Source organism: Pyrus communis, chromosome 10, assembly GCF_963583255.1.
Source record: "Pyrus communis chromosome 10, drPyrComm1.1, whole genome shotgun sequence".
NCBI lineage: Eukaryota > Viridiplantae > Streptophyta > Magnoliopsida > Rosales > Rosaceae > Pyrus > Pyrus communis.
Genome location: NC_084812.1, coordinates 10,479,465 through 10,507,054, shown reverse-complemented (window position 1 = coordinate 10,507,054; position 27,590 = coordinate 10,479,465). Strand labels below are relative to the sequence as shown.

Here is a 27,590-nt window from a genome sequence, read left to right as displayed (position 1 = left end):
AGAAGGAGGGGGCAGACAAGATTTCTAATCCAACATCAAATACAAACAAGATATCGATCAAATACTGAAAGCGAGCAATGCAAAAGCTAGATTGTAAAGACGAAGAGAAGGAGGTGGAGGAGGGGCCATCTTTGATGTATCCGTGGAAGGAATTCTCCACGATATTCGCACGTATTGGCCTCTCAATCTAGTTATATTTTGAAAAAAAATTATTGAAAAAAATTAAGATCATCTCCAAGAACCTTACTTTTATGAGGAGTGCTAAGGGAATACTCTAAAGAGTGAGACAATTAGAGTTTAAAACATTGAAAGACATTATAAAACATACAAAATTTGATCTCTCTAGTTTGTTTAACATAAAAAATTAATAATTAGATAGAGAATTTAAACACTATTTGTTAAAATAAAGAGTGTTGTTGGAAATACTAAGTTAAATTGGATAGCTAAAATAGTTTTTAGACACTATTGACTAGCGAAACTGACAAAATTTAAAGTAATTGTTGACGATGCTCTAAGATTTGTAAATTGATCATTTTAGTTATTTTTCTTATTATTTGGAGTTGATGTAACCAACGGTGTAGCTCACCGCCTTACCCGTCTCGGTCTTTCTCTTAGCCATTGTTGTGAATTGTTAGTTTCCCCACCAAGTGTAATCATAGATTTACTTGTTAAGGATACCTTATCGCCTTTGTTGGTTCTTTGTACTCGCCCATTGTAACAACTTTGATCCTAATCTACTATCGTTTCTTTAAAAAAAAAAAAATGTCAAGGTATTGCTATCCATATATGTATTTTTACTTCTTACACTGTTACACACTCCTCTTAATTTTCAACCGTCGAATATAATGAATTGAAGAAAATCAATTACCAAAAGTTAATCAAAGTTTATGACAGATAAAAATGAACATGTGAATAACACTATCGTTAATGTAATTGAAGAGTTTATATGCGTGTGATTGTCATTCCATAAATGATACTGTCATTCTATAAATGAAAGGACGGTTTTATTTTTAGTACAAATGAAATGATGTTTTACGCTTGAAAGATTGAAAGTGAATCCGTTGTCGGCTTGATGCAGAATTTTGCATTTTGTATGTGCGGCCAGGATATGAAGTATCTAGTTGGAAAGGCACGGAATTGGAAAAGGTAGGGGGAGTGGCGTACTAGGCTAGGGACACTGGTTCCATGGACAATATCACGACTTCGTGTCCCAACTAAGGACACACAAATCCTTGGATTTCCTTTTCCTAAAGTTTCTGAAACACTACTTGACAAAAAAAAAATAATAATTAGTATCTGAATCTATATATTTTGTACCAGGATCAGGATCCTCTCTTGATCTAAGGATGAGGATTGATCAAGAAATGTGGGTCATTGATTGAAAATCCAACGGCTACAAACAGGGAGATCCTTTTAAAGTTATAATAATTATAATCGTTGGATTTTCATCCAACAGTCCACATTCCTTCGTCAAGAGGATCCTGATCCTTAGATCAAGAGAGGATCCTGATCCTTTGTACCGTACCACCGAATTTGATGAGGTGAAATACAAGAGCCTAAGAGGTAAATAAATAAATTTTGTTAGCTAAAATGGTACATGAAATTATATAACTCTTAATTTTGGTTCTTAAAATTTGAAATCAATAGAAGTGGTCTTGGAGTTTGTCCATCATCCATCATTTTTGTCATTCCGTGAAAAATCTCCTTTAAATAAGACCAAAATGATAAAAATACCTTAAATTTTGTCAAATCATTTTAGCTCATTGTTTATTAACTTGAGGGTACTTTTGTCTTTTTGGTTCTGCTTAACATAGATTTTTCATGAAATAACAAAAATGATTGATGGTGGACAAACTCATGGACTTCATCTATCGATTTCAAATCTTAGAAACCAATGATAGAAGTTATGCCAATCTTATAAACTATTTTGGCTTAAATGCCAAATGAATACCGGAAGTGGAAGAGTAGCCAAATTTGGCCTAACCGCCACTCTTGTCAACCGAACACAATCTCTTTGAGTGAGAGTTTTTCTCTCCTACTGAGAGTCTTTCTCACCTTCTAGTGTGAATCTTCAAAAATCAAGAAAACCTCGTAACGCCAACCTTAGCCGCGACTGGGGTTGGTCGCCGTTTCCTCCTTTCTCTATTTCTCTCCTCTGCTCTTTGTTTCTACTACACTTTCCCCCTTCTTTTAACCTAGATCTGGTTTATCCCTCTTGCCCAGTTGGTGTCCCTCTTTTTAGTTCATCATTATTTCGATTTCCAGCCATGAATATTGTGGAGATCGTGTGTAGAGCTCTGGTGTTTTCATCGCCTCGGGTGTTTCCAACACCACCACCACCACCTTCTCTTGATTATCTGCCTTTACCGGTAGCGTTGTTCGTGGGCTTCCACGGACTTCATCCTGATAGCTGGCTTTCGTTGTGCTATTGATGGTTATCCATTCTTTGTGGTTGTGCTCGTGAAGCAGATCGGGGTAGGATGATGCGTTTGAAGAGGAGATACTCTGCTGTGGATGAGGAATTGGACGAATCAAGGTTGCTGTGGCGACAACGGTTGCAGTGGATGCTTCTAGAGTTTGTAAATCCGTCTATGTGTTTGGGCCGCAACAGTTGGTTGGCCCTATTGTACTTTGTTTTGTCTTGGCCCATTGTTTGCTTGTCCATGTGTTAGCTTTGGGCCTTTAGTTGTATTTTTGTTTGCTTTTGGTCAGTAATAAAAGTAGCACTTTACCAAAAAAAAAAAAAAAAAGGGTACGATGTGAGTCAATTGCGGTGGGTGGTGATGGCGACATTGCATTGGAGATGTCAGTTGTAGCGGGTGGCGACAACAGTGTATGAGAGATCGAATCCTAAACTCTAGTGGACTGATCAATAATATGTATTGAGAAACTTACACATGTGATTGGTTGATCGGAAAAAAAAATGTTACATTGACAATAACACACGTTTCATATCAGTCTTTCTCATCAAGAAAAGAGAAAAAAAAAATTGTGCAAATGATACTAATTTCTAACTATTGATGCATACAAAGCTCCTATAACATCAACTGTCGTAATTGGCCATACACGTTGAACCATCCCACCTCTATTAATCCATTTTCCCGCATACAAGTGAACGTGAATTATGCTACGAGCAATTTAATTCTAATCACTAATGCATTCAACGCCCGCAATACATTTACATTCATGATTCATAACTACTGATGCATGTGAAGTCTGCAATTACATTAACGATCAGAATTCATCCATGCGTTGTTGTTTCTCATATTATTAGAAGATAGTAAGATCGACAAAAACATTATTTCTCAGAATGGCCGTCATTTAGGGGGACCCACGAGCAATTAAAGTTAGGTGGAGGTGGCAAGACCAGGGTAACCAATATGTCCAACTAGTAGCTGTAGTGAGTAGGGTGTAGGGTGTAGGGACTAGGTGACTAATGACGTCTGCAGATATGACAGATATGAAAGGGAGGAGGTACATACAATACAACTGTACAAAAATGTCCCATCTCAAAAGTTCCTTATGGCAACCTCCGTCCACTGTTGACACGCCACGTTTCTTACAAATCCCGTGACCCAAATCTAATTTCTCAGATTTTATTTTACAGTTTAGACTATCCAGTGAGCTAGAAACGAACGGTCAGGATTACTTTTTGTTACTTGACAGTGACATAAAATCAAACCACTCAATAGTTCAAATTATTAAAGACTTATCCCAAGTTTCTTGTCGTCTTATTATAATCATTCGGTGTGAATCATTACAAAATTTTTACTAGGGAACTTCATTCTGATGCAACACCAAATTTACCTACAACGGACTCTTGAAAGGAGAATTTCTTGCGTAGGCATGCTTAATGTATTATAGATTCTTTATGGTTAAATTACATTTTATCCCTTCAGGTTTAGGATCGATTGTAATCTCTTTAAAACATTTCAATTTCGTACATCTGTTAGAAAATCCGTTAAGTGATGACGTGGCAAATATGGGATCCATATTTGTGTTGTCGTGGCTACTAAATTTGTGCCACGTAACAAAATAAAAAAGTTTCTTTGCATTTAAAAAATAATAATTTAATTAGAATATTAAATGCTAAAATAATTAATTTAAAGAAAAGTTATTATTATTATTTTTTTTAAAGCCCTAAAAAGCCCATTTATGGGGACGAAGGTGAAGGCGAGATCCATCACCTCCTCTCCTCTCGCTGCAACATCTTTCCCTCCAATAATTCACTCGTACGCCCCCACTTGCCTCACCCCCTTCGACGCCCAGAACTCTCACTCCATCAAAAACTCCAACGTCCTCGACACTTGGCTCAACACCCCCATCAAATGTCCTGTCTAACCTCCGATTCCAAACTTTGGCTGCCTGAAATCGAGTCCTTCCACGAAAACTCGATCCAATGCCCAAAATTGGGGCTAATAAAATTTTGGGGATTAGGGTTGGGTGTAGGTTGATCTAAGGAGAGAAAAGGGAGGGGAGGTGAAGAGAGTGGAGGAGAAGGAGAAGGTGGGTTGAGGAGGTGAAGATGGAGGAGTGTGTCTCTGGGGAGAGAGAAGGGAGGGGCGGTGAAGAGAGTGGAGGAGAGGGAGAAGGTTGATCAGGGAGGTGAAGAGGGAGGAGTGGGTCGGGGTTTAAGGGTTTTTTTTTTATTTTTTTGAACTTTTCATTAATTAATTATTATTTTAGTATTTAATATTATGATTAAATTATTATTTTTTAAATACAAAGAAGAATTTTTTTTTTTCCACATGGCACAAATTTGATAACCACGTTAGCATAAATGTGGATCCCATATCTATCACGTCTATCACTTAATGATTTACTTCACAGATTTTCTAACAGATGTATAAAATTGAAATAAAATGATAAGTAAATGTTTTTAAAATGCTGTATGAGATTACAATCGACCACAAACCTGAGAGGATAAAATGTAATTTACCCATTCTTTATTGCCATTAATTCATCACATGACAAACATTATTTTGACGAACAATTCACTTTTCGAACACAAGACAAATATCTATTGAACAGATATGCCAATAAGATGTTGCATTGGTTACAAAACAATTTATTCCCTGACGCAACTCTCACGAGGGGTGAGACCTGCATGTGGATTCCATACCCACGGTCAACATTCAGAGGTCCCGCCCCTTTGTGAGGTTGGGGGGGGGGGGGGGGGGGGGGGGGGGGGGCGGGGGAAGAAAGAGACCTAACTACCTTTGGAAAGCATCAAGCATTTGTACTGGAGCTACCAGGAATGCGAGGCTAAATTACACCAAAGCTACGATTCTCAACTTATACCCATCACCAATTGCCATAGAAAAGAAAGAAAACTAATACAGTCGCCACCTTGAAAAGTCCACACCGCTACTCTAGTGATCTTTAGTTTCGTGCACCTCATCTCATGGCTGCACCGGGTATGCCTTCGCAGTCAAAACCCTCCTCTCGTCTCACTGTCATCGCCTGCTATTTCATATTCAGCGAAAGATGAAAATCTGGCACTGTAATACAATGCTTTATTGATGCTTTCTCTAGCAACAGGCAAAATAGCAACTAAGCAACTACAATTGTAAAGACTACTACTTTCAATCTACCAATAGTAACTCGCACAATTATAATGAAGAAAAATTTTGTTCAACCACGAAGCGGGTGTTTGAAGACTTTGGGAATGAAGAAAAAACATAATGCTAAATCAACGTATAAGGAAACACGCGTAAACTTCAACTCCTTACGCTCACACAGCAATCCCAGATTTTATCATGCCATGGTTCACTCTACAAACATTAGAATGTTAATTTTAAGGAACCTGCAACATGAAGGAAACATAAAACTGAAGAATATCTGAGTCAAGTATATGGAATACAAAAGGCGTGTACTGACAAGATATAATTCGGAACTGAAAAGAAAAGGAGAACAAAAGAGTACCCCTTCTTTTTTTGTTAAAACGTTAACAAGGAAAGGTTTTGGAGTTTGAGTGTGGTGGCGAAGGCAGTACTTTTGGTTCAAGTTAAAAATGAGCGCAGATAGGTAGTAGGTACATACATTCATGGCACACATGAAACATACATCAATGAAATAACAGTCTAATAGTTGTTTATATGAAAACAATTATAGGTTGAAGCTTGAGAAACAATCCCCACATGTAAAATAGTGACACATAATTATTGTATCCACACAAGGATGCAATTGTAGTTTCAACTTGCAGAGTTATCATGAACAGATCATCACCAAAAGGAAAAGGAGTTACCGAATGAAACGCTGCGAGTTGAAACTAATTCCAACAGTTGAGAATGTAATAGGTGCATAAATCATCTGTGCCCTGTCCTGTAGTAACCCAAGGAGAAGAAATAAGTCGGCATACAGAGCTTCAGTAATAACATCCTATTGTAGACTAGAGCAAACCCTGTACCTCCATTCCCCATATGTCTCAGCTCCTGAAATATAAGGATGAAATGGCCTGCCGACATTCACGCCAGATAAGTGATTCCGATTCGTGATATTGTGTCCAGGATCTATATAACCATGGTGGCTACAATTGCTGTTATTGAGGCTATGAAATTGTGAGTCAGGTACAATAAATGTATCAAAATTAGTTGTTACAGGATATCTCAACATGGTTGAAGTGGAGCCCATGACATGACCGAAAGACTGGAAAGGTGCACTTCTGTGTTGAAATTCTAGTTGAGATTGGTGGGGAATACGAGGGACAGACTGAGAATGAAGAGCGGGGACTCTATCAATATTTGGGCGTGCTGATTTTTTATGCCTCCTAAAAGGTTGAGAGGCTTTACTCCTCATCTGTTTTGATGGTAGGGCTGCTTGATGTTGAGAGAAACTATTATGCTTTGCAGATCCACAGGATGTCTGTCTTTGGAGTCTGTCAAAATGCTTCCCCTTTTCTGATTCATTGTTCTTTCTAATTTGATTTGGTCTGGTAGAATGCGATTGTTTCCGACGCTTCCCACCTGATCATTAAGACATAATCATGACATAAAAATCCCCATCTAAGACAAAGAAATACATAAACAATCGCTCACAGCTGGAGCAGGAGAAAGATAGATGATGTAAAAGAAGTAACATGCAAGTAAACTGCTTTGTTTTCTTCCTAATACCTCCATTTTCAGTCCACTTCCTTGATTTTTTATTCGCTCTAACACGCCTTGCTGCTTCACCTCGTCGGTGCTTCTCAGCAAGCACTTTTGATCTTTCAGCTTCATTACTCCAACGCTAAACCGTGGTCAAGAAAACATGCAAGCAACCAAAACCTTAATACTTTAAAGATAAAAGAATAAATAAAAGACACAATATTCACAGCTACCTGTCTAAATGTTCTCAATTTGTAGAGATTACGACCCTTCACAAGCAAAGGAAATAGTGGACACAGCTTCTTTATTCCCCTGCTCCATAGCACTTCAACCTTGCACATCAGGAACAGTGGTTGGTTAAAAGAGTCACAAACAACTACACAGTACACTACGAGTCTACGATACAAAACAACAGGTTACTTAAACGCAAATCTTCATTTCTCCTTGACCCTACTCTCTTAACTTTTATATATGAACCTAGAATATTGCCAACTTCCAACATGTATACCCAAAATAAACTTAAATTTACAGCCAGAAGAGAACCTTCAGCCTCAAGCCTCACCGTAAAAGTATGTTGCTGTTTGGCTGCACCATAGCTTTCTTTAACAACCCAGCCAGCAACAGTTCTCTTCCCTAGAACCCTTCCATGCCTTGTCACTTTGTCAAACCTGTTTGAAATCAAATGTTTGAATTACACTACCAAAATAATTGAAGAACGAGCATCACATGACAAAACTATGAGATTAAAAGAACCGGGATAAGTGGATACTTCTCATAAACTTTCTGGGTGAAGAGCACGACATCTCCCTTACAGACATCACCTGCAATGAACTGCAAAATTTCAGCAAAAAATGGTGCACAGATGGAGAACTAATGATACAAATTAAGAAAGTAAAGAAAGATATTAACCTGTACAATTAATTACGAAGGATGATCTCGGATACAGTGCTTCCCCATTTCCATCCTTCAACCTAAAATGATAAGAAGCAATCATTCAATAACCAAATCAATATGGAATCAGTACCATTCCTACTCCAATTCCCGATCGTTTAGCAAAATAACTTCCGATTACAGTTTAGCAAACATGCCATGAAAGTAACAAAAGAGTTGAATAATGACTCGCAACTCGAACGAACTCACCTCCAATGCTCTTCAATTCTCTGAATACAAACCGCTTTGGTTCCGGAGATTCTGAGGCCGTGCCTCCGCAAATACGCCTTGCACTCTTTGAGATTTAAAGAAACCAAATCACTCCCTTCTGCCAAACACAATAATTCAAAGCAAATTTATCACACGCATTGCGTTAATCAGGGTTTAGGGTTCTTAATCAACACTCAATCAAACAAACTCGACTCAGATACTCAATTTATGAAATCAAAATCAAACATTTCGAACATCGGCAGCTGAAAAAAAAAAAGCATCGAGACAGAGAAACGCTTGTGGAAATTGAAAATTCGAAAAATTTCTCAACGAAAAACGAACCTTGGAGAGAGCGGATTACGCTGTTGCAGAGAGCCTCGTCATCGCCCTCCTCAATTTTCTCATCGCTGTCGTCGTCGTCCTCCTCCTCATCATCATAAACGCCGTCGTCACCATCACCGTCTTCATCGTCGTCATCTTCTTCTTCTTCTCCAAAGTCGCCGTCTTCCGTTCCGTCGTCGTCTTCTTCTTCGGAAGACGAAGAGATACAAATAAAAGCGCGCTTGCCTTCCCTCCCTGCCATTTCCTTTCAACTCAAAAACTAACAAATATTTCAAACACCGTTTCAGAAATTCAGATACCAATTATTATTATTATTATTTTTTTTTTAAATTTTAAATTTTTATGGAGGGATAAAATGGGAAATTTAATAATAACTGCTGGGGGCCCATATGAGGCACTTTTGCTACAGTAAACATAAATACCGTTACTTTTAACTTAAGCCGTTTAACAGGTTGTGGGCCTCGCAGCAGCCCAATACTCTGAATTTTAGCGGGAAGCTCCTTGTGCATAAGCACTTTGATAGTCAAATATTTCTTTTGTTCTTTTAAGAAAGTTAAAAGTGGTTTTCACCCAAAAAAAAAAAAAAAAAAAGTTAAAAAGTGGAAGCTCTCTTTGCCTTCTTCGAGTTGTTTATGGTTGGAACTTTGGTGATCCAGAGCTAATGAGTCCGTTTATATTAAAGAAATGCTAAGTACAACTATTTATGTAATTGGCTAATAGCCGGTGATGCATGCAATGCGAATCTTGCACTACAACACATCAGAAATTGACGATCACCCGCACATGCATAGATGATTGTCACCACTCAGTCCATCTTATTGATGTTAGTCTTGTTTGAAAGTGATATTAAAATGATTTAAAACGTTTCTAAATCACCAAACTCTTCTAATCATGTTTGACAAAATAAGTTAGAAAACTCTTTTTGAAAGATGCACTTCAAATGCTTTATCGGAAGCACTTGAATGCTCATTAAAAATTTCAATCCGCTTCTAATATAAGCTCTTTTACTGAAAGTGCTTTTGTCATTTCAAACATAAATGCTTTTGTGAAGAAGCAGTTTCAGACGAGCCGTTGCGTCAAATTTTGGCTAGGAGAAAGAAATAGGCAAGTTAAACAAAGATATGATGCTGATCAAATAGTAGTATTACAAGAGGAGGGATGGTACAACCCAATTGTGGCCATGTCCCGCCCCTCTAATGTCAGAAACATCGAAGTGCGATCGTTTAGAAACAAGTAGAGAACTATTCTAATCTGCAACTAGACACACTAAACTAATACTACAAATTTACAGTGGAAAAACACGACTGATAGCTTAACCACGCGCACGCACGCAGAGGGGTCATATCACTCTAGTCCCAAGTGTACACACAATGCCGAAGCTTCATCAAATGACGATTCGCTCGGTTATAAATTGCAGCTGCTGTGAAAATATAGAGTATTTGCATTCAGGAAACTTAATCACACTTCCAAGACCATGGTTTTATCGGTCACGAGTCAGGACCACATGGGCAATCTACACTCCGTGGATCTTATCAAAACTTTTATTGAGCTTTTGGCACAGTCCGGCTAGATACTCCATGCAACAATTTGACAAATCCAAGGAAACTTAGCTTTCCATCAGTGTGCCTAATCCAATCATGAAGCACGGCATGAACTGGGACGGAAGGGCTGAGGCCAAGTTCCTGAAATACGTTCACATAATGCCACATATCAGTGGGCAGAGAATTTTATACCACGACGAAGAATTTAATGTTCTTTCCAAGTGCATAACTACTACGAGGAAGGGGAGAGTGAATCAGTGGATACAGAAAGCAATTGGATGGTAGGAGCAATCAGTCAACTATAGATGAAAGAAAGGCACAATTATCATGCATCCACACATACCGAAGCCAGTTCCTCAATCATAATAGCCCTGTTGCCATCCTTCTCAAAAATTTCATAGGCAGAACGAGCAAGTTGCTCCCATCGATCAACAGCCTCAAGCTGGTGCACACTCAGTGCAGCTGTACAAAATTCCTCAAAATCCATCCTTCGGTATTGCAATGCATTAAGCTGCGAAAGGGATGAAAAATAATGTACTAATAAGAGTTAACAACATACCAAATAAAATAACCTTCCACACCCATTCAAGAGTCAAGGCACCTACCGATGCTAGAAAATCAGCAATTCGAGCCTCCTTCATTGCATCAGTTGCATTTTTCATCAATGTCTGATAACATTAAGAAGTTCAGGAACATGGCTAACCGTAGATCAAGTTTAAAAGGTAAATAAATTTTGAAGGAAACACACCGTTTTAATATTTTCTAAGCTTATTGTGCCATTTTTGTTAGGTTCCAACAGCGCAAACTGCTCCTTCAAATAAGAAAGCTCATCCACAGTCAATGTCTTGGAAAGAGCCTGCCAAAATGCCAATGTTGAGAGAACCAAATAAGCTACTAGAAATTGCTAAACACAAAACAAACAAGCAAACTGATGCACAGAAAAGGGTGGCAAGACAGAATTTGAAGGAATAATACCCTCTACTAGTCACCACAAACATATAAGTATATAGTTTCAATTGAAAATGGATATATACACACCCTTAAAGCAGCTTTTCGGAGAGGTGATGAACGCATATAGACCTTCATGAGTTTGAAAATTAATATATCCAGAGGCACTTTAATATCATTAGAATTTTTAAGCCATGGATGACCTGCAATAGAAAGTAGTATGTGAAAATTTGATAATAGAACCATGACCTCACAATTTTTAGAGTGAATAAGGCACTCACAGAGGGCTTGAGCAGCAGTCATTCTTTTCCGTGGGTCTTTATTCAATAGTCGCTTGACAAAATCTCTTGCTTCTGTGGACAGAGATGGCCAAGGTGGTTCGTCAAAACTTGGATCAGCTTTTAGAACAACCCGAAAAATGCCAGACTCAGTTCGAGCCCAAAATGGACGGCTGCCACACAAAAGAATGTATGCAATCACGCCTACACTCCAGACATCGGCCTCTGTAGCATAAGACCTATGCAGAACTTCAGGGGCTACATAGTATGCACTACCAACAATATCATTAAGCCTCTCATCTGCAAGGACAATTCAACCATATGAAACTATTGGCCAAAGCAAATATTATAGTACAGACTATGTACTGAAGAACTGTCAACCAACCTGGTTTGACAAAATCTGACAATCCAAAGTCTATCGCCTTCAACTGTGAATCTTCATCCTTTGACGTAAACAGAAAATTCTGATCCAGAAATTAAGTGCTTAGATACGTATACATAAATGAAAAGAAAGCAAAGCTACAGCACCCAGAGGCTGGAAGAGAAAAAATGCAGTTATTCTTCTTACTAGACAACAAAGGAGATAAAAGAAACAAAAGGGAGGCAATTGCATGCAATGATATATTCTCCCCTTTAAAAAATGTAAACATCTACCACATATTAGCGACTTTCAGTGTATCGCATCAAGTTTAATTCAATCCAGACGAAAACATATATCCTACCTCAGGTTTAAGATCCCGATGCACCACGCCTTGGAGGTGGCAAAACGCAACCACATTTAATATCTGTGTCATAACGGTCCTTGCATCATCTTCTGTGTATTTCCCACCCCTGCAAAAGGAAAAGGAACATACTTAATATGACACCAGTTACTATCGAACCACTTCCCAGTTCATCAAGAACAACGAAAACATAACACATTCAAGATACACGCCCTGAGCTCTAACAGGCACCAAAAAAAAAATACCTGGCAAGTATCCTATCCAAGAGCTCCCCTCCTTCACATAATCTGAAAAACACAGACAATTGAACAACAGAATCCCTAAGAAAGAAGGTTAAGTAAACAGAAGAACATGAGCAAGAAAAATGCAGCGATCAGGACTTACTCCATTACAATGTAGACATTTTCCTGGTCTTCATACGCATCATAAAATTTCACTAGATTGTCATGTCCACTTAAAGCTCTCAATATCTTCACTTCCCTTCTCACATCCTCAATTGCGATGGCAGTAGTCATCTACCAACAAAAGCATAAAACAGAATCAGAAAATACGACGAGTAATACAATCGAAATATACAAATCCAGAAAACAGCAGAAAACAAAGTATAGAAAGGTACTGGAACAAAACCAACTGCCAAAACAACAGAAGTTGCTTCCCGATGAAGGTAAAACTAGCAAATCTAGAGACAAACTAAATCATTTCACCAATTCATAGTTAGACCGTGGACAACATTATCAGGACTAAATTTCAACCTACTCATCCAAAAAAAACTATTCTTGCAAATTAATATGCATCTCTATTGTATAGAGAGTATACAATTACGCATCCGAATCGCTTTTTTCTTTCCTTTAATTCAAGTCTCTGCCTGCAGATCCAATTCAAACGATGTACTCGAAAACTCGAAAAGCATGAAGGACTCATATCAAATCACAGAGGTCACTCATCATCAAAATCCATACAACCCACTAAAATTCACAGCTTAATTGGTCAGTAAATCCATTCAAACTAAGAAATTGCAAACCTTGGCCTTGGGGATGACTTTGACGGCAGCCTGCTGGCCCTTGAGCTCACCCTTCTTGAACGTAGCTTTACAAGTGTACCCAAAATGACCACGCCCAACCTCTTCTCCCATCTCATACTTGTTCCCAATATGCTTGGAAAATCCGAAGCTCTTATCCAAGCCAGTGGGGCCCTCCACCTCGCCGCCCTCCGGTATCGCAGCCTGGTTCGGCTTCACAGACCCGTGCCTCCTCGCCAAAACCGCCCTTATATGCTTCGCCGGGGACGGCGGCGGGAACGGCCGCTTGAAGAACCGCTTCGGCGTCGAATTTGAGCTCACATTCGCCGGAGATCTCGCCGGAGACTTCTTGGAGAAGAAGTAGTGCGCCGGGCTGGGGCTATAGAACGGGAAAAACGGAGACTTCTTGACGTTCTCCTCCTCAGCCTTCTCACCTCTAGGGTTTTCCCCATTTCCGGCGGCGTCCGGCAGCGGAACGGAGCTCTCCTTGGTTATTGGGGAACCGGATTGCGGCAAGTAAGTACGAGAGTTTGGGGAGGGTTTGGAGGTGCAGAGACCCATTTGGTAATCGGCGATTCCTCCCCAAACAGACCGTGTCTGGGGATTTCAACTCCCGATTCCGGAGGTCAGAGCATCGCGTTTGGGTATCGGATTCCCGGATCAAAATTTTCAAAAACCCCAAACACTTTCCAAAACTCTCAAGATTTTAAAAGCAAAAAAATAAAAAATATATATCGTTTCCAAAAAATCGTTTTCTTCTTTCGGATTTTTAAATTTGAATTTCCGGGAGTTGGTTTTTGTCTCCGGCACTTGGGAAGAAGAAGAGAGGCTGGGTAGAAATCCACAGAGAAAGCGATAAAAAGGAAAACGACGACACGTTAGCTTTTTTAAATTATTTATTGAGCAACTAAAACTAATTAATTTAATTTAATTTTGATTACGGATTAAGCTTCGAGTTCGTATTAACTCCTTGTTAGCTTCTGTTGGAGCAAAAAGCAGGTAGTGTGGTCCAGCCTGTACGTATGGACGTACCACATGGCAGGTTTGTTAGGATTAGTGATTAAATATTTGATTAGTTTAGTTAATTAGGATTTTGCGGTGCCGTTTATTTAGGGGGTTGAGATAGAAATGAGTGCGAAGTTTCTCGACTTTCGCTTGCAAAAGGCATAAGGATGAAATGGACGTTTTGAAACAGAGGAAAAGGGAAAAGGATCCCGCGAGGAAAACCGGATCCTTTTCCCAAGGATTTTGAGGATCGTATAATTATGATCGTTCCATCGTATATCGTGCTATCAGAAATTATTTTAAAATTTAAAATTAAATATAAATAATACTTAATAAAAACTGATCGCGTGATGTACGATGAACATATATAATTACACGATCCATGAAATCCTTTTCTTAAGGATTCTAGAAATCTCCTAATCGTGATCTTTCATCGTATATGGTGTGATCAGAAATTATTTCAAAATTTAAAATTTAAAATTAAATATAAACAGTACCTAACGAAAACTAATCACACGATGTACAATAAACGGTCACAATCACGGGATCTCTAGATCCCTAGAATTGATGCTTTTCTTGAAATAGAGACGCCCTCCAAAGTCAAAACTGCGTCGTTTCTGGCGGCCTTTCTTCTTGGACAAGATACCTTTTTGTATTGGTCAAATATTCACTCCCCATATGTGAACTATAGTTTGGTTTTTTTAAATTTTATTTTATTTTCCTCTCAAAAGAAAAGAGTAAGCAAATACGCACTGAATTTTATTTAATGTTTTCAAGGAAAACAGAATTTCAACCAAAGTGTACAAGAAAAATACGATACATGATAGTTTAGGAAATAAAAAAGAGAAGTGTTATTGGTACTCCAAAAATCTCATTTTACATTCCTTATAAGTGTATTTTTCTCAAGGTTCTAAAAAACGTTAGGAGCTAGTTGGGCGGTAGGCTGGGGCCTAGCGTCTAGGCAACTAAACGGATTTAAGTAAATCTATTGTATTTCGTGTAAATAAGTGTTTATTTATACTTAAAATATATATAATTTCAACATAAACTAGAAAATAGAATGACATATATATTATGAAGTAATGGAACATAATGAAAACATGAGGAGCAAACATATAATGTGTATTTATTTTAAGTGTACAATAAGTCTCTTACAATTTATTGGAAACAATAAAATGTAAAATGAAAGTTATTTATTTTCTATCCAAGTGAGTTGCAACCTAGGCAGGTGTCTAGTCGGGTCTAGGCGGACTAGGCAGGTGCCTAGGCAGTCTAGGCGGGCGCCTTAGCAGATCTAGACACATTTTCTTAATTTTCAAGCGCTTAGGCATTAATCAGGGCGGTAGCCAGCCGCCTAGCGCCTAAGCGGTGCTAGGCGGAGATTTTTAGAACAATGATTTTTCTATCCTAATATAGAAAGTTTGGAGTGTAGAATAAGATTTTTGGAGTGCTAATAACAATTCTCATTAAAAATAGTCCATGTGTTTTGCATTTTTCAATAAACAATAGTGTTAGTAGGTTAAACTCTTAAATGTTAAGAGGGACGAAACCAATAGAGATTGAACCCGCAGCAGAGTGTATATGCAATATTTCTTTTCGTCAATGCAGTAAAGCATCATCTACAGGTGTTGTGTATGTTTACAATAGAAAACGTTTTTACCAAAACTTTTATTAATTTTGTACAAGTTAATGCTTTTTTGGTAAAAAAAAAAAAAAATTAGTATTTTATATATAGAAAAAATGGGACAAATAGTGGTTGTCAATTTGAATCATTAGTATGGTACATAAAGAAAATTAATGAAAATGATTTGAAAACTTTGAGTTTTAATGATAAAGACAAAATAAAAGGTAAAGTGAATAGTACCAGGATTGACTTTTTAGTATAAAAATGTGGTTTTTCGTTAAAATGAATAGTACCGAAAATTTTTCGTTAAAGTTCCCATCTAAATATGTAATTCTAATTAACGATTATCTATCAACTAACCCCTTAATGCTTCTCGGATTAAAGGTTATCCTCTGATGTGTCTGAAGATACTACACAACATATTTATCTATGAGAGATTCGAATTAGTACCTTTTTAGAAATCTAACAATGGGGTAAAACATCATCTACATGTGTTGTGCATGTTTACAATCGAACGGTTTTACAATAATTTTTATTATTTTATAAGTTAATGTTTTTCTTGTAAAAACTTTTGGTATTTCATTAATCAAATAACGAGAAACATCCTCAACCTGAAATACAACTAATTTAAAAGGCTAGTTGGTGTATTAATTTGCTCTTTTCATGTCATGTCATGTTGTTAGAAGAAGTAAAAGTTCTGGCATTTATGACAACTTACATAAAATTAAGTCTCGTAAGGACATTGTATACTTTCTACAAAAAGAAATGTTAAGGAGACTTTTAAAGTGTGACTCTCAAAGAACTTTCTGTCACCTTACAGTTTAACGTCAATTATCATGCTAACATTATAAAACATGGCTTAATTGAATTTTAGTCTCTGTGGTGATAGGGTAGTCAAAAAATAGTCCTCGTAAAAAATTAGGATTTAAGTTCCTGTAGTGAAGTCTGTTAGGATTTAGACCCGAAATTGAAAAATTTGTCAAGTCTCCGTTAATTGTTAGCATAGCCTCACGTGCTAACAATTAACAAAGAGTTCTGTTTTAGCCTCATATGTATGGGCACTTCGATGCTAATAATTAACGGAGAGTTGACGGAATTTTTAATTTTAAGCCTAAATCTTAACAGATTTCATCACAAGAGCTTAAATCCCTTTTTTAAAAAAAAAAAAAAAAAAATCATATGCTCGCTTCTGACTGGACTTATAACCTAATTAGACCCATAAAATATTGTGCCAAAAACATTAAGTGACATAGAGTCTATGAAGAATCCCACTTTCGAGTGACTCTCTTTACCATTTCTTAACTAAAAATTGTGGTAGGTATCTAATAACAACGAATATAACAAAGTAATTTAGGTTGACAAATTATTGTTAGGATTCAAATGTTTGACTAGCTGCACAAACTTAGGTATATGGATTGTTCATCACCAACTCCCTAGTTTACTAATGAGGGAAAAATGAATTGGAATAGGATGGTCATATTTCATTGTCTTTTTGGTTTCAAATTTGTAACACCTTTGTTTGTAAATGGTATAACAAGCTAGGGTGCATGCGTGATAGTCCTAAATTTTATTTTATTTTTTTATGTTAGTCCTAATTTTTATTAGATGATGCATGAATTTACAAAATGACTTTATAAATTGATCCTAAATGTGCTCCTAATTACCTGTTTACCAAGAAATGTGTGATCACTTACTATTAAATTTAATATCAAGAGCGACAATGAATAAAATGTGCTTTTAGTGTTTTGATCTCAAACCATGATGTCAAATTTAAGTGTGGGTTTTCCAATTCACATGAAATCGGCAACAATGTTATATATGATCACTTTCAATGAACGATGAAATAATCTACTCTAAATTTATATAAATTATAGGGAGAGAGATTCGAACATAGAATTTTGAGTGCAAGAACGAGTGCTTTTAACCAACTGAACTACAAACCATTTGTCAAATTTAATATTCATAATAAAATAAACTTGTAAAACCCATAGGGGCCAATTACTCCCCACTTACAATGTCAAACTTAATTCCAAAATCTAACATCATTCATTATCCATCATCTTGTTGCGCACCAAACACCATGGTCTCATGATTCAGCCACCCACTTAGAACATTGTATATAACATCATCCAAACATTTGATGCATCTTATTAGTTCAACCTTTGTCCAAATTTACATAAATTTGGTTACCACGATCCGCTTCTTTTGTTGATGCACGAAGCTTTGACCAATGAATAATGGATGAGGTTGACTTCAATGTATTCAGCAGGTGCATATGGAGATGAAGGTAGGGAATAAAAAAAAAAAAAAAAAAGTAATGCTACGCAAATCAAAATTTTAAAGATAAATTGCACAGAACTACCTTAACTATTAGTCATTAATAGTTTCATATCTCGTCTTTAAAAAGTTTAAATGTCATACCTTATCTTCGAATTTGCTGCAATGTCATACCTTCCGTCAGTTGTCTGTCAATTCCTCTGTTAAATGATGACGAGGTGGGGCCCAATTTATATTAAAAAAATTAATAAATTATTAAAAAAAAAAAAAAACAAAACCCAGATCCCATCACCCCCACCCACCCCCAACCCCCGAAACCCCATCCCCTTCATCATCTTCATCTTCCCGTCCACCCCCCTCCCCCACAAAAAACCTTCCTTCCAAACCCAGAACCCCACCCCTACCTCCCTTGCAACCCCCCATTTCTCCCTCCTGAGCCTTCCACCCACCTCCCCCTCCTCCACTCTCTTCACCTTCCCTCCCATTCAAAATCTAACAAAAAAAAAAAAAAAAAAAAAAAATTCAGAAACAAATTTGAACCCAGATTGTCCACATCGTCGCACCCCACCCAACCCTTCCTTCCCCGGACCACCTTATCCTTCCTGTCGAAGTCAAACCACCTTAACTGGTTCTTTTTTTTTGGTTAGATTTTGAATGGGAGGGAAGGTGAAAAGAGTGGAGGAGAATGAGGTGGGTGGGAGGCTCGAGAGGGAGAAATGGGGGGTTGCGGGGGTGGTGGGGGTGGGGTTCTGGGTTTGGAAGGAAGGTTTTTAGGGGCGGTGGATGGGAAGATGAAGATGATGAAAGGGATGGGGTTTTGGGGGTTGAGGGGTGGGGGTGATGGGATCTGGGTTTCAGTTATTTTTTTTAATTTTTAATTTTTTTATTAATTTTTTTAATATAAAGTGGGCCTCACCTCATGCTACGTCTGCATTTAACAGAAGAATTGATAGACAACTGACGGAATGTATGAGATTGCAACAAATTTGAAGATAAGGTATGATATTGAAACTTTTTAAAGACGAGGTATAAAATTGTTAATGATCTAATAGTTGAGGTATAGTTCTATGTAATTTACCCAAATTTTAAACTAAATTGTGTAAATTAAATGATGTGGTTGTTGATGATTGAGTTATTAATCAAGTGTCGATTAATATGCTTATTTTATATTGACGACACGTCATTTGATTTACAAATTTGATTTAAAATTTTAATTTCTCTATCTTTACCGATATAGTACCGGCCGAAGAACTTCCGCCGCTTAGCAAACAGTGATTAAGATGTCATGTAGACATTAACAGTATTCAGAGTAGTGAATGGTAATTGCATAAAAGAATGTAAGAGTGACTGCCCTTCTATAAAATTATGGTTGGAGATTTTTTAGACTTGGGCAAGAGATTCGTGAGGTTTGTTGTGCCGTTGACACTTGCCTGGTTGTCATCGGTTTTCAGGTTAGAGAAAGATCTCCCATTAGTTATACGTATAATATTTAATAGATGTAGGCCTCACAATTTCTTACATAACTTGTCAATCTGACACGAAACGATACGAAAATAATAGGTTTCAAGTCAATTGTTAACGTATCAGGTCATTATCAGATAACTCGTTAACGTGTCTAGTCGTTGTCGGATCACCCATTAAGAACCAAATAAAATATTGTTTGCCAAATCTAGACAATATTCATGACGATTTCTTACATAACCCGCTAACCGGACACGAAAGAACATGACCCCTTAACGAATCATGCCATTATTGGGTCACCTGTTAAGAACTCGTTAAGATAACATGATTGACACAATACGACCCTTTAAGATAACGGACATGACATAAAAACGACACAAGCATAACAAATACGATCTATTTACCAAGCCTAAATATAGATGGTTGTCATGTGTTGTGACTCCCACAGTCTCACTTGTGTGGGGTTGATCTATGTGTTTTTGACCGGAGTGCTTCAATTGATCCATGAGATATGGTGTTTTAGCATGTTTCCAATGCATAGTACTTTAGCAGGTAGCAATTATTCAATAATTTTAGAGTCGATCACATACAATAATAACATCTTTTATTTGTTGATCGAATTGACATTGCAACAAAACAAGTCAAACACAGAACTTCGAACGAGACTAAAAACTCTCGTACATTCACCCCACCACCTCCCTTTCTCAAATTTTCCTTATTTCTCCAGCAATAAGGGCATCTAAATGTGTAGAAATATGAGTAGGATTTTACGAGTCACTTGTGCAACCTCAACGCCTCTCATTGGATTGGCACCAAATGAAGGGGGGATGGCTAGCTCATGCATGCACTGACTTCCACAATGGCATATACATAAAGCATACAATGTACCATGTTTTAGGCTGCCGATAATAATATCGATTTTGCTGGTTTAAGTTAAGCATGTGGATGTGGTGGTGGGCGGTGCCGCACTCGTTGAACGAAAATAAATAAAATAAGGAAAAATAAATAAAATAGAAAAAAATAAAAATAAAAAAACCTGAGAACATGATGCATGAAAAGTATTTTACGGTTGACCATAAGAATGTATCATCATTCATATAATCAAAGATATTGGCATTATAAGATAAAATTATAAAATACTTCCATCAGTTTGTGGTCAAGTCAGAAAGGCATCTTAGAGGTATGCAGAAGTCAAAAAGATTGATATTTCAGTGGAAAGTGAAAGAGAAAACAGAAATAAAAAGATGGGTGTATTATTGATGAGGGTCTTGTAGATTTGTGAATTGTGTTTGTTAATGTATATTGTGGGAACAGTTTTTCTCAAGTATTATTTATCTTTATTTTTAAATAAAAATATTTAAAATGATTTATAACCATACAATATATGATGAACAAACACGTATCATGGATTTTTCGGATCCTCACAAAGAGGATTGGGACACGAAGTTAAAAAGAGTATGAAAATCACTTTATTTGATTAATCGAATTAAGGCTCTGTTTGGGTTTTTTTTTTTTTTACCAAAAACTATTTCACTTTAAAATTAAGCTATAAAAAAATATGGTAAAATGAAATATCCTGCTTATTTTTAAAGCAATGGCTTTTCAACAGTGACCTTTAAAAGTAGCATGTAGGTTGCTTGTGAAAATTGTTTTATAAAAAGTTGAGTCGAGTTTTTAATGAATATTTTTAATTTATATAATATGCTATTCATATTTGATTTTAAATAAAAGTATTTAAAATAATTTATGATCGCATGATATATGATAAACGTACATAATTTGAGAATCACAAAATCCTCACAAAGAGGATCTCAAACCTCTCTAGTGGACAAAATTCAAAAAGTTGTCCACGTTTGGATAACTTCCTGAGTATTTTGTAATTACATACATGATGAACAACCCCCACGCAATCCATGACGCGCATGCTTACGAAATTATATGAGAAAACATAGAAAAAGTGAATAACATATATCATTGCTATTGAATCATTTTCTATCAATCTTTTTACAAGGTCAATTTGCTCTATGATGATGCTTTTATATTCGGATGCTCTTTTGCTTTCATTTGTTTAGCAAGATTATGTTTACGGTCAAAATCATGGTGCTTTTGGAATCTATTTGTTGAGAATATAAATCTCATGGTTGAAAGTTATAGTTTTGCATAAGATTTTTTAACAAAAATAGCCCTTGAGACTTGCATAACTTTTCACTTTAGTCCTTAAGATTTGAAATCAATAGAAGTAGTATCTGAGTTTGTTCACCATCAATCATTTTGATCATTCCATGAAAATTTTCCATTAAAAAAGGCTAAAATGACAAAAATACCCTCACTTTTTATCAAATCATGTGGCCCATTGTTTATTAAATTGAAGGTATTTTTGTCATTTTGGTCCTTATTCAATATAATTTTTCATTAAAGGACCAAAATGATTGATGGTGGACAAACTCAAGGATCACTTTTATTGATTTCAAATCTCATGGACCAAAATGATGAGTTATGTAAATTTCAAGAACCATGTTGTTTATAGTTGACATATGTAGAATATTGCTTGTACAACATATCCTTTGTTTATAGTTGAACATATCCTTTCTATTGCCAATTAACATCTTTTGTTTATAGTTGACATGTAGAATATCACCTGTACAACATATCGTGTTTAATTTTTGTTTAAATATCAAATTTTATGATAGGGAAAAACAAATTTGCACGCCTTAGGACTCATTTGATAACGACTTGCCTTTTTATTTTTAGGTTCACTGACATTTTTTTTTTTTAATAAACGATATTATCTCCACTAAAGGGGAGATGGGTGGACTTAGCCTCACAATGGATTAACAATAATGTGGTTCAAATTCACCTTTGATGAGAATTGAACCTAAAACCTCTCGCTTACAAGTAAAAAAGAATGCCACTAAATCGTAGTACCAGCAACCTATAATCATATGTTTGCAGATTCCGAAGGTTTGATAGTAACTTCAGGTCCACTGCCCATTTTAAGTTGTACCCAGCAACCTTTTACACGGCTCCTCAATATTTCGATGGACATGGAGGTTTGCATGACTGTTCTAAACGGTCGGTCAGAAAACGTTGTAAATGATCTACTTGACAACCACCTTGCACCAACTTCACAATTCCATAAACCCAGCAATAAATGACAGAAAACCAAAAGCCAAAAGCCGAAAGCAAATCATAATCAGAGCTACAGCCTACAACCGCTTCCATTCTAATAAACATAAGCATCCTAAGGAATTTTTCATCTCAGAACAACTCCATTCCAATTAGAGAGACAATTTTCTATGGTACTCCAAAGTACTTCATAAGATTATATGAAGTACAATCTCATAGTCATATCTTATGCTTGGACTTCCTCCAATCCAAGAAAGGTGGTGCCGGGTCGCTGGGTCAGCATTGTCCAACTTGTGGTTTTTAGGGTTGCATGTAGTACGTCCGGTGAAGGATTCTACAACTTGCATTCTGCTTGTGATTTGTGAAAGTGGGCAACTTAAATGAAGATGCAAGCAACGTGCAACATAGCCAAGAATCATATCGATCAATACAACATATTGTTATCGTTAGATTGTAAGAACATATGGCCGGCACTTATTGCAATAATTCAGCATCAGCTAAATGAAATTAGTACTGAAAAGTGCTAGGTACTTCCAGCATTCAATTGATCACTATAAACTGCGAGAGCACCCCAAACATGAACTAACCAGATTTTTCATCCCCACCGAAAGCTGACTCCAGATAATCTGTTTGGTTGAGATGACTAACATCACCTGAGGATTTCACGGTCCATTTGCCGTCATCGTACAAGTGAAATATGTGGATCGATGCATTGCCTACTTTGCCTACAGACTTGCCATTTGCGTAACCCTTCTTGAGAAGTGTTCTGATGACCCCCCCATGAGTGACTGCAACTACTCGCTCTCCTGCAATTGAAACAAACCAGGATATAAGCATTCAAGTTGTAATTTGTGATCTAAAATTGGCAATTGTTATTGCAGCTTAGTTAGATTTGAGAGGCAAAAAGGGTCTTGATTGCATTAGAATAGTTTATACAAAAATAGTATCAACAGTCAGAACTCAAAATAGCGATTCCATTCTATGACCTGAGCTACATTCAACAAGGAACTTATTAGTTTTGCTCATGGACTCATGTGACCTTAAAATGAAAAGCATATTGGAACATTCTGTTCACGAACTAACTAAACTTGATTAAAGATTTTACAGCTTCCATATCAGTAAAGATACAAATGACACCTTCCCCCGTGATACCATACCCTTGTGTTTACTGCCAATTCGCTGCAATGAAGACGTGCAGCGTTGATGAAGTTGATCAAGACTTTCTCCACCACCCTGCATGTGTAGAATAGTCATAGTGGAATAAACATAAATTTGTACTGTGATGTCCAAAGAAAATTAATGCCCCTGAGAAGAATGATTTAGGGTACCCATTATCATAATTACTTATTGGTAGATTTTTCACTCTTTCAACCATGATATAACATGCCATGTGACGCTACCCATTACTACAAAAAAACAGCAGAGTCCATAGATAACGGTCATCAACTAGACATCTATTGAATGATTAGGCAAGAAAGAACAATACTAATAAAACAATCTTAGATGTTAGGAGTCCTCTCTCTCCAAGCCAAACCAGAGACTGGAACATCAACCTCTGTTGGATGCAAAGACAGGTAGTACCAAGATTTCAGAAAGACAGTCCAAATCTAGACCTCCAGCTGCAAAAGACTAGTTGTAGTGGGCAGGAGGTACCCTGTTTATACCTACATAGGATGAGCTAGGCTACAAGCCAAGCTGACAATTATAAAGCCTAATAGAGCCAAATTAAGGCACACAGACCAATTCCGTAAAATTTCTCATTGGAGTACTATTTTACTTACAGAATTCAAAGAAGTACCAACTGTTAACGTACAAGAAGATTGCTTACCGGGATCTCTTGAAATGTCTCACGAGATACAAAGGCCTGGTGAGCCTGAGGTTTAAGCTTGGCAAGTTCATGGTATACAAGTCCTTGAAGATCACCTAAATGCCTTTCGCGTAAATCAGGATCTGTTTCAACCTGAAATTTAACCCAACAGTCTTTACATGTGATATAACGAATAAAAACACTCTCTTGACCAAATTATGCATTTGGCTTCATATTAAAAAATTGATTTATCCAATTCCAATTTTCGGTGACATGTATTTAGATGAGGTGATTACCAAGATTTTGACTCCATAATTTTACTTTATTTATTGCCAAACCACAGTAAATTTATATCATGCAGCTTCCAATTTCATATCTGTCTGTTTTTCTAGTTAGAGCATCAAGAAAATACTTGGCCCTCTATATTACATTATTTGTTACTGCAATCAAACCCGCTACTTTATGGAATCTGCTTTAGTAGATGCAACAGGGAGGTACAAAAAGACTACCTACCTTTAGCCCACCACACCTGGCTGCAATTATCTGTGCAGTCTCATAAGCTCGACTCAGATCAGAAGAATATACAAGGGAGATTTTGGGATCCTTTGATAATCTATTACCCACCTTGAGGGTGTAAACGAAAACTTTGTCAAAGATTAACAAGCAAAGCATAAGTTTAAAACCGTCATATGTATTCCTAAAATAGAGTGTACATATATAGTTTGTAACTTACTGCTGCTGCTTGCTGCCTCCCAGCATCATTTAATTCAACATCCAAATGCCCCTGCACAACATGAATTTAATTTATAGATAAGAAGAGTAAATTGCACTACTGATCCAGGAAATTTACTCATGTCTCACTTTGCTCGTCCAGTTCAGTTCACATTAGCCCTGAATTTGTTTAATGTCATCAAATTCTTGGCATAATTTTTGTAACCTTTCCCATTAGAAATGAAAACATACTAGGCACCTGGCCTTGTTTATGGGATATTTCTTTTGTCCACAGGAACCACGAGAAAAAAAAAAATAATGAGGTTCTTAGGATGGCCAGCCACTCTTTCTATAGGATTTCTTTTAGCTACAATAGCAACCCAAGCCTGGAAGCTGCCATGGAAACCAATGCCAAACTTGGCATTGCACCAATCGATACACACTTGATTTTGTTTCTCTTACTTAAAATGAAAATGAGAAATGTAGTGTGTTCCACAGGCAGCCGTCTAAAGCACCTCATTCTCTTTTCTCGTGCGGTTCCTTTGCAGTGACAGAAGTGCCTCTAAGAACGGGCGGTGCGTGTGATGCATAGCCTTTTTTTACAGGAAGGATAACGGATGTCATGCCAAGGGATGCTTTAAACCATTTAACTGAAGTTCAGGGTGGTAAAGTGACCCATTTCGAAATTTAGGAGAACTAAACACAAATACGGGTCAAAGTTCAGGGGAAAATGTTCATTAACCGCCAATGCCAATGACAAAGCCACGTACTAGCGGAAAATGTCCGTTGGGATAAGAAACAACATTATAATCCCATAACAATTTCTGATAGAATATCTACACACTGCGTCACCTGTAGTCTTGCATACCATTTTTATCTCTTAATGACTATTTGCTTAATAAGTTCAATATTATCGCAGATTCGCAAAGTAAACAAGCTGCGGAATTTAGAATTTAGAATTATGAACATCACTTTTTAGATTGTGCTATGAGCCTACAAGCTAACCTAAATCATGCACCTCTACTCATCAAACAACTAACAAAACGACGCAGTTTAAGAGAAAAAGAGAACCTGGATTCTATGCTCAGCGTTCCAGGCCGTTTCGCCATGACGAACTACGATGATCTCCGCGTAATCCGAAGTCACACAGCTGCATCAAATCCACAAGATTAAAAATAAATAAAACTGAATCCAAAGCTATCACTTTTCAATTTATTACTTTTCCAGCAATCAAAGACTTGATATACAAACCCTAATTGACCAAGTATACGATTGGAAGGAAACGGAGGATAGAGGTGCAAGGAGAATGAGAGGGAGATCGGACCTGGAATCGGCCTCCGCCATGGATGAATCGGGAACTGCCGCCGCCGCCGCCGTACCGAGTCAACGCTGAGCTGCGAGCTCCGTGAGGCGCAAGGGGGTTGTGTGAGACTGGGAGGACGCATTGCATTGAATGTTAATTTACAGGATCCAAGTCGACGAAGAATCTAATTCCCGGGGGAAGAAAACACGGAGTCTAATTCGTTGTTGCCCGCCAAGCGAAATTTATAGTTGGGCTAAGCCCAAAATGGAAACAATACATATGAACAGTAATGGTCTTTTATTGGGCTAAACTATGTTATTTTAGGAAAATGACTTTAATAATCATTTCGATTTTAATTTTCAATTTTTGTTTGTACTTTTCAAAGAAATGAGAAAGTTAAAATGAAAATTGTTATCAAACGAGACATCAGTTTTGTCCATAGGTTTTGAAAAAAATGGCACATGAGTGATAATATATGACTTGACAATATATATCAATTTTTAGGAATTAGTTTTCGTATGTTGTCATTTCATATATAAACGCATATTTACTTTTAAGAATTATTATTAGCTCTCCAAAAATAATTTTGCACTCATCCATTATTTATTTATTTTCCATCCGTAAGGGGTGGATTATGACATTTTTGGAAGGACAATACTTCCCTCATCCCAATTAGAGAAACAATTTCAGCTACATGATAGTGTCCTAATTGATGTTGTAATATATAAAACGCGGGATTAATACTAGGCTCATCCTATACACTGTATCAAGATTTTTTGGCCGTTTAAAAATCCAATGACTAAGACCTAATGGCCACAATTTTCTGTGTATAGGATACTCCATAGCATAGTAAAATGTTCAAACATACTGCATTTGTTGTATGATAAATTATCTTATGCTTGAACTTCTTCCAATCCAAGAACCATTATCTTATGGATAAACCCTTCAAGAACTTTTGTTAAGGTTGTGGGAGAAACTAATAAAAATTGACTTAGAGGAAAATTATTTAATTAAACAAAATTCTTTGTTTTATTATAATAAAATGGTTAGGGCAAATGACTTTGGTTTTGATTTTTTGTTCTCATATTGGCTTTTTTTATTAGCACCGTACATAATGTTAGATACATCTCATGTTAAAATTTTAATATTAAATGACTTACATACTCTAATATGAAATGACAATTTCGACTTCATAAGGTTAA

General features: G+C 36.9%; 3 protein-coding genes across 3 annotated transcripts; all 3 read right to left on the bottom strand.

Annotated features, from left to right (window-relative positions):
• Positions 1 to 4,910: 4,910 nt before the first annotated feature.
• On the bottom strand, positions 4,911 to 8,848 carry LOC137748571 (zinc finger CCCH domain-containing protein 62-like). Its single transcript, XM_068488740.1, has 10 exons — positions 8,568 to 8,848; positions 8,226 to 8,343; positions 7,995 to 8,056; positions 7,855 to 7,906; positions 7,648 to 7,753; positions 7,319 to 7,417; positions 7,113 to 7,227; positions 6,410 to 6,965; positions 6,248 to 6,324; positions 4,911 to 5,463 (listed from the first exon to the last, which is right to left on the bottom strand). The coding sequence occupies exons 1-9, from the start codon at positions 8,806 to 8,808 to the stop codon at positions 6,309 to 6,311; spliced, it is 1,365 nt and encodes a 454-aa protein (XP_068344841.1). The 5' UTR covers positions 8,809 to 8,848; the 3' UTR covers positions 4,911 to 5,463; positions 6,248 to 6,308.
• An 820-nt stretch (positions 8,849 to 9,668) lies between these two features.
• Positions 9,669 to 13,944, bottom strand: LOC137747159 (CDPK-related kinase 5-like). The gene is made up of 11 exons (XM_068487190.1): positions 13,078 to 13,944; positions 12,441 to 12,571; positions 12,302 to 12,343; positions 12,057 to 12,165; positions 11,720 to 11,798; positions 11,338 to 11,634; positions 11,147 to 11,259; positions 10,857 to 10,964; positions 10,714 to 10,776; positions 10,452 to 10,619; positions 9,669 to 10,249 (listed from the first exon to the last, which is right to left on the bottom strand). Exons 1-11 carry the CDS (start codon positions 13,633 to 13,635, stop codon positions 10,109 to 10,111), a joined length of 1,809 nt encoding a protein of 602 aa, XP_068343291.1. The 5' UTR covers positions 13,636 to 13,944; the 3' UTR covers positions 9,669 to 10,108.
• A 9,004-nt stretch (positions 13,945 to 22,948) lies between these two features.
• Positions 22,949 to 26,582, bottom strand: LOC137747583 (phosphoglycerate mutase-like protein 4). Its single transcript, XM_068487715.1, has 7 exons — positions 26,410 to 26,582; positions 26,157 to 26,235; positions 25,108 to 25,158; positions 24,888 to 24,998; positions 24,396 to 24,527; positions 23,725 to 23,800; positions 22,949 to 23,373 (listed from the first exon to the last, which is right to left on the bottom strand). Exons 1-7 carry the CDS (start codon positions 26,427 to 26,429, stop codon positions 23,150 to 23,152), a joined length of 693 nt encoding a protein of 230 aa, XP_068343816.1. The 5' UTR covers positions 26,430 to 26,582; the 3' UTR covers positions 22,949 to 23,149.
• Between the last annotated feature and the right edge of the window lie 1,008 nt (positions 26,583 to 27,590).

Coding starts and splice junctions, on each gene's coding strand:
- LOC137747583 (XM_068487715.1), bottom strand. CDS start 26,429: ATGGCGGAGGCCGATTCCAG. Junction 25,159..26,156: donor ACGCTGAGCATAGAATCCAG/GTTCTCTTTTTC, acceptor CATGTTGTGCAG/GGGCATTTGGATGTTGAATT. Junction 24,999..25,107: donor GGAGGCAGCAAGCAGCAGCA/GTAAGTTACAAA, acceptor TACACCCTCAAG/GTGGGTAATAGATTATCAAA.
- LOC137748571 (XM_068488740.1), bottom strand. CDS start 8,808: ATGGCAGGGAGGGAAGGCAAGCGCGCTTTTATTTGTATCTCTTCGTCT. Junction 8,344..8,567: donor CGTAATCCGCTCTCTCCAAG/GTTCGTTTTTCG, acceptor TGTGTTTGGCAG/AAGGGAGTGATTTGGTTTCT. Junction 7,754..7,854: donor ACCCAGAAAGTTTATGAGAA/GTATCCACTTAT, acceptor GATTTCAAACAG/GTTTGACAAAGTGACAAGGC.
- LOC137747159 (XM_068487190.1), bottom strand. CDS start 13,635: ATGGGTCTCTGCACCTCCAAACCCTCCCCAAACTCTCGTACTTACTTG. Junction 10,965..11,146: donor TCCGAAAAGCTGCTTTAAGG/GTGTGTATATAT, acceptor GCATTTTGGCAG/GCTCTTTCCAAGACATTGAC. Junction 10,777..10,856: donor GCTTAGAAAATATTAAAACG/GTGTGTTTCCTT, acceptor TAATGTTATCAG/ACATTGATGAAAAATGCAAC.